The 6,719-nt window shown below is 43.2% G+C and overlaps 1 protein-coding gene across 1 annotated transcript; it reads left to right on the forward strand.

The window, feature by feature from the left end:
• Positions 1-5,981: 5,981 nt before the first annotated feature.
• Positions 5,982-6,509, forward strand: LOC123101685 (two-component response regulator ORR42-like). Its single transcript, XM_044523028.1, has 2 exons — positions 5,982-6,197; positions 6,321-6,509. The coding sequence occupies exons 1-2, from the start codon at positions 5,982-5,984 to the stop codon at positions 6,507-6,509; spliced, it is 405 nt and encodes a 134-aa protein (XP_044378963.1).
• Positions 6,510-6,719: the final 210 nt, after the last annotated feature.

Consider the following 6,719-nt stretch of genomic DNA (forward strand, 5'->3'; position numbering starts at 1 on the left):
CGTGATTTGCTCTGGATTAATGACCGGAGTAGCTGCGGATGCGATCTCCCGAACACTGTCCGACGGCAGAGTTACGTCTTGCTCATCGCGACTGTGTGGCGCGTCCGGCATGGGCTCGAATCCGTCGAAGATCAAGTCTCCGTGGATGTTGGCCGTGTAGTTCAAGTTTCCAAATCTGACCTGATGGCCAGGGGCGTAGCTTTCAATATGCTCTAGATGGCCAAGCGAATTGGCCCGCAGTGCGAAGCCGCTGAATACGCAGATCTGTCCGGGAAGGAAAGCCTCACCCTGGACCGCATCGCTAGCGATGATTGAAGGAGCCATCAAGCCTTATGGTGACGACACAGTGGAGCTCTCAATGAAAGCACCAATGTCGGTGTCAAAACCGGCGGATCTCGGGTAGTGGGTCCCGAATTGTCCGTCTAAGGCGGATGGTAATAAGAGGCAGGGGACACGATGTTTACCCAAGTTTGGGCCCTCTTGATGGAGGTAATACCCGACGTCCTGCTTGATTATTCTTGATAATATGAGTATTACAAGAGTTGATCTACCACGAGATCAAAGAGGCTAAACCCTAGAAGCTAGCCTATGGTATGATTGTATGTTGTTCTATGGACTAAAACCCTCCGGTTTATATAGACACCGGAGGGGGGCTAGGGTTACACAAGGTCAGTTACAAAGGAGGAGATATACATATCCGTATGGCCTAGCTTGCCTTCCACGCCAAGTAGAGTCCCATCCGGACATGGGACGAAGTCTTCAATCTCGTATGTTCATAGTCCAACAGTCTGGCCAAAGGATATAGTCCGGATGTTCGGAGACCCCCTAATCTAGGACTCCCTCAAAAGGGAAAAGAAAATAAGAAAATAAAAGAAAAATAAATAGCTATAGCAGTAGCGCGTTTTGTAAAAAGCGCTATAGCTAATTTAGTTATAGCGCGTTTTTACTTCCAGCGCTACCGCTATATAACTAATAGGGGAACTAATTTTGTTTGGTCAAAGTGGACAATCTGTATTGTCTTCTTCTGGTGCACCGAACATTAACGGAAATATGAATTCAAGTTAAGCCTTTTTCACACTCGCAATATTCAATTTTTAGCTCATTAGTCTAGTAGAGCTCAAGCATGGAACTCGCCCCCCCCCCCCTATGCCAAATTTATGGCTCCGTCCCTGCCTAGGGGGGGGGGGTTCTAGCCCCCCTCGTCCCCCCTGAATCCGTCTCTGTGTGGGTTAATTAGCAAGGAAGTAATCATGCTTGCCTCCATGCATACGCGCGCAAGTACAGTACCATGGATGGCATGAACACACCCATAACACCAGCAACCTACACACACTCGCGGCGCTCTCGCTGTTGAGGCAGCCGAAGGTCGTAGAGTCGCAGGTGTTGGGTGGGTGGGGGTGAGATGACAGGTGACGGGCCCGCGGTCCCGGAAGTGCACAAGCGTTGGAAGACAGCGTACAAGAGATCTTGTTGTGCGTGCACGACGTCGCTGATCTTTTCCAGTGTGCCGGTGTGGACAAGCGCTGCCACGCCCTCGTCACCAAGCTGTCCTCCCAGTGGCTCACTGATCCTCCCTAGTTGGCTTCCTCAGCCGCAAGCGGCTCCACTGCAGGCCTCAAGCTTGGTTACGACGCCGCGGTCGGCTCCTTTGTCCTGGACGTCACTGGCCTTGCAATATAAAGGGGAATCGATGGAGAAGAAGAGGGGTCTTGCTGGGGGATTAGTGTGTTCCGTGTTTGAGAAACTTGAGATTAGATACAGTGGGAAGGAAATATAAGAGGAAGGGAGGCGAGAGGTGATATGACAGTTAGAGAGGAGAGCTCTCGCGACGCGCTCCCCACCCCGTCAACCGCTAATGGAGGGGTAATTCCGACAGCTGATACGTCTCTAACGTATCTATAATTCTTGATTGTTCAATGATATTATAGTATCAATTTTGGATGTTTTATATGTCATTATGTGCAATTATATTATTTTTTGGGACTAACCATTTAACTTAGTGCCCAGTGTCAAACTCTATTTTTTTTGCATGTTTTTGGCTTTTCAGGAAATCAATATCAAACAAAGTCCAAACAAAGAAAAAACTTTGGATTAATTTTTTCTGGACCAGAAGAGACCTTAGAAGGTTTGGGAGAAGGCCAACAGAGCAACGAGGGAGCGACAAGCCCAAGGGGCCTGCCGCCCCAGGCTTGTGGGCCCCTTGTGGCACCTCCAACCCTAATTCCACATCTATAAATGCTCAAATATTCCCCTGACATCAGAGAGACACCCAAAATATTTTTCCCATCGCCGCAAGTTCCTGAACCACGAGATCCCATCTGGATGCCTTCTCCAGTACTCTGCCGGAGAGGGGAATCGATCACGGAGGGGCTCTACATCAACCTTGATGCCCTTCCGATGATGCGTCAGTAGTTTACCACAGACCTACGGGTCCATAGTTAGTAGCTAGATGTCTTATTCTCTCTTTTCGTTTTTCAATACAATGTTCTCCTTGATGTTCTTGGAGATCTATTCGATGTAATGAATTTTTAAGTTGTGTTTGTTGGGATCCGGTGAATATATGATTAGATCTATCCATGAATATTATTTGAGTTTTCGCTGAACTCTTTTGTGCATGATTACTATAGCTTTGTATTTCTCTCTGATCTATTGTTTGGTTTGGCTAACTAGATTGATTTTTCTTGCAATAGGAGAGTTGCTTTGTAATGAGTTCGATCTTGCGGTGCTCAATCCCAGTGACAGGAGGGGACATGACACGTATCTATCGTTGATATTAAGGGTAAAAAGATGGGGTTTATTCATATGCGAGTTTATCTTGTGTACATCATGTCATCTTGCTTAAGGCGTTACTCCATTTTGTATGAACTTAATACACTACATGCATACTGGATAACGATCGATGTGTGGAGTAATAGTAGTAGATGCAGAATCGTTTTGGTCTACTTGCCTCGGACGTGATGCCTATATAGGAACATTGTCTTGGATATCATCATAATTATTTACTTTTCTATCAATTGCCCAACAGTAATTTGTTTACCCGCCATGTGCTATTTTCAAGAGAGAAGCCTCTAGTGAAAACTATGCCCCCGAGGTCTATCTTTTATCATATATTAAACCAAAAATACCTTGCTGCTTTTTTATTTTATTTCATTTCTTTTGTATTTTTATTTGATCGATCTATCTATCACCATACAATTTAATTTTTCTCGTAACCGTTGAGGAATTGACAACCCCTTGTTTGTGCGGGGTTGCAAGGATTTGTTGTTTGTGTGCAGGTGCTTCCAATGAGGTGTTTCTTGGTTCTCCTACTAGATTGATAACCTTGGTTCTTAACTGAGTGAAATACATATCTCTACTGTACTACATCATCCTTTCCTCTTCGGGGAAATCCCAATGCAGTTCACAAGTAGCAGTGACTGGCTCGCCTGAGGGGAGGTCGGAGGGGTCGGGACCTGCCGGAACTGGCAGGGCCGACGCAGGGGGCGGTGGCGATGGTGGACACATTTTTGTAGTCAGAGAGGAGTTCGAGGATGAGGATGAGGACATCGAACCAGCCCCGTACATGGTCAGGGCTCCGTTTGGCGGTGGTGTGCGGGGACGCGGGCGCCTGCCTTTCGGGGCCATTATGGTACGGGAGGCTGATGTCGAGGGTGCAGCGGATGGCGCTGGGCTGGCGGGCAGCGCGGCTAGGGGTGGCTGGGGCGGGGATGCTCATGCTCATGCTCATGTACATGGGCAGACCAACAAAAAAAGAAGCTTTCTGTGGCCAGCAGATGAGGCGGGTCAGGATCGAGGCTTGGTTTAGGTGCACCGACAAAAATCCTGCACCTCCAGCTAGTTGCGGGCTAGGGTGGAGTGAGGTGGTTCGGCCGGGCGGTCAAGGTCTCTGGCGTCGGACTCGCGGCATTGGGGCAACCCTAGCTCGTTGGGGTTGATTGGTGTGTGCTACTTCTTGAGCTTGCGTTGTTATTTCCCTTGAAGAGGAAAGGGTGATGCAGCAAAGTAGAAATAACTATTTCCCTTGGTTAAGAACCAAGGTATCAATCCGGTAGGAGGAACAAGCAAGTCTCCAATAGATGCACCTACACAAACTAATAAACACTTACACACAACGCGAAAAGGGGTTGTCAATCCCTTCATGGTCACTTGCAAGAGTGAGATCTAATAGAGATAGACATAAAAGAGAAATAAAAGGCAAATTAAAGTAAAGGTAAATAAATTGCAACAAGGTATTTTCAGTTTTTGCTTTTATAGATCTTAAAATAATATGATGAAAAATAGACACGGGGGCCATAGGTTTCACTAGAGGCTTCTCTCTTGAAAGAAAACATATGGTAGGCGAACAAATTACTGTTGAGTAATTGATAGAAAAGCACATAGTTATGACGATATCCAAGGCAATGATCATGATGATATGTGTTTTGTCACAATTATCATCATGGCAGTGTCACTTCCATTACAGGAGAAGTTTTCATTCGAGGCATAATGTCACAGATGTGTCCTTTTTTGTAGTTACTGCTCCGACCTCAATACACTGTTGACACTTGGAGCCTTGTAAGTCGACGTTGTAAAGTTGTGTAGATCAACAAAGCACTCTTTTGTAGAACATTTTCTGTCCTGCTATTCTTGGGTTGTAAAAGTATATGACAGGTTGATTTCTTGTGTTGGCGTGTGCCGTGGTCTGTCTGGATACAGTGGTAATTCACTGTACCCAAACAGGGTGCTATAGATACATTGGAGACATATAAACTGACACCGTATAAATAGGCCACATTGTAATAAGTAGCATGCATATTTACCATTGACACATATAAACAAATATAAAAAAGTAAATAGTTAAATATATTTATTCAATGAGTTTAGTATTGTTTTGCATAATTTGTAGGAGAAAGGCGAGGAGCTCTTCAGATTTTCTAATATTTTGTGATATATTGTTTTTTAACATGATACTATAAAGCATTTCCTTGCATTTATAAACCTTGAAAATAATGGATGCAATATATTTCAATATATGAACATTTATAACTCTTCTTATCCCTCCCACCCACCACATATTGTCACTCTCCCCTGATCCTCTATGCCGCCAATGTTCTTCTTCCCACCAACCCTCCATCACCTCTATCATGCTACCCAACACACCCATCTATCAATATAGAAGCGGGGAATATTGCAGATCTGGAAAGATAGATCATTATTTAATAAAATCTCCCAATATTGGTTTGCCATATTTATTTGAGTGGAGAGCGGTGCGGATTTTTGCAGCGTGAAGGCGATGGAGATTGGTTGGCCATGGGTTGTGTTTCCCCTTCGGTCCTCTATATATAACACAACATAATCTGGGTACAAGGCACACCAGCACCAAGCAGTCAAGCAACAAAAGCAGAAATATCTCCATTCTCCTCGTCCTCAAACTCCTCGTCCTCCATCTTCTCCAATGTAAGTTCTAGCCTTAGCCTTCATATCCCTATTCCATTCTTTCTTTCTCGATATTTTTTGATCATCCACCCTTTGTAGTTTTTGTATCCATGTATTATATACATGAGTTTACAAGAGGTGAGGTTATATATGTGTAGGGTCGAAGTAGTTCATTTTGATCTATATAGTACACTTGTTTTGACAACCATGTTTTTGCCTCTATATATACGTGTTGCCATTTTTTATGATTTTGTTTCTATGTTGATGTTATTTTGCTTCATCTATTTTTTGGAGCTACATGATTCAGTAAATGGAAAGAACATGCAAAATTAATCATGCATATAACAATCGATCAATCTGTATGACAGAAGGTACCAGATTTCTCCTATTGCTTTTTCATCATATTTTGCGAATTCTATATTGGTGAAACTATGATGTTACTAATTAATACTACATTTTTCTATTGACTCTTTTCAAGAATAACAATCTCCTTGCTTATATTTGGCATGAGTGTGCAAGGGAATAACTAATTTCTTCATTCTATTTTCTAATTCGTTTAGTTGATCATGGCATTCAAGGCCCAAGGATCCTCCTCTGTGAAGGCGCTAGTTGTTGAGGATGACACCGTTCAAAGGATGGTCCTCTTGACAATGTTACTCAAATTTGAATGTGATATTACTCTCGCCAAGAATGGAAAAGAAGCAGTTGACCTATTCTTTGAGGGGAAGAAGTTTGACATTATTTTGTGCGATAAGGACATGCCCATCATGACTGGTCCTGAGGTGCTTAGCTTCCCCTTTGGATTTTCAATGTCTACATTTTTTAGCAAAGTATTGATCTAAGCATAAGTCCTTGTTTTAAGTTTGCAAATAAACTAAAAATTCTTTTGTTGTGTTGCTTCACAGGCAATTGTAAAGATTCGTGCTATGGGTGAAAGTGATGTGAAGATTCTTGGGATGTCGGCTGATGACGATGCCATGGAGGTGTTCATAAGTGTTGGTGCTGATGTTTTTGTGCCCAAACCAATGAAGGTTGAGTATCTCGGGTCTATAATTAAGGAAATAATCAACAAGAAGAAGAACACCATGGACTAGCACAATCCAACTTGCTTGAGGGTTGAGAAAACATTTTTCTGCTCATGGAACTATGTTTATTATGTATGCATTGTCATGATGTTTTGTTTCATTGTGTTGTTTAATTTTGAAAGAATAATCTTAAATTTTGTTCACTATTAGCAAGAAGAACATGAGACGCTATACTTGATTTTATGGCATTGATATACTGCTTGGTCGGCACTAATATAA

The sequence above is a fragment of the Triticum aestivum genome, chromosome 5A (assembly GCF_018294505.1).
Source record: "Triticum aestivum cultivar Chinese Spring chromosome 5A, IWGSC CS RefSeq v2.1, whole genome shotgun sequence".
NCBI classification, from domain to species: Eukaryota; Viridiplantae; Streptophyta; class Magnoliopsida; order Poales; family Poaceae; genus Triticum; species Triticum aestivum.

Bases quoted from the DNA above. Each gene is read 5' to 3' on its own strand.
- LOC123101685 (XM_044523028.1), top strand. From the start codon at position 5,982: ATGGCATTCAAGGCCCAAGGATCCTCCTCTGTGAAGGCGCTAGTTGTT. The intron at 6,198-6,320 runs GTGCTTAGCTTC...GTTGCTTCACAG, and splicing joins CCATCATGACTGGTCCTGAG to GCAATTGTAAAGATTCGTGC.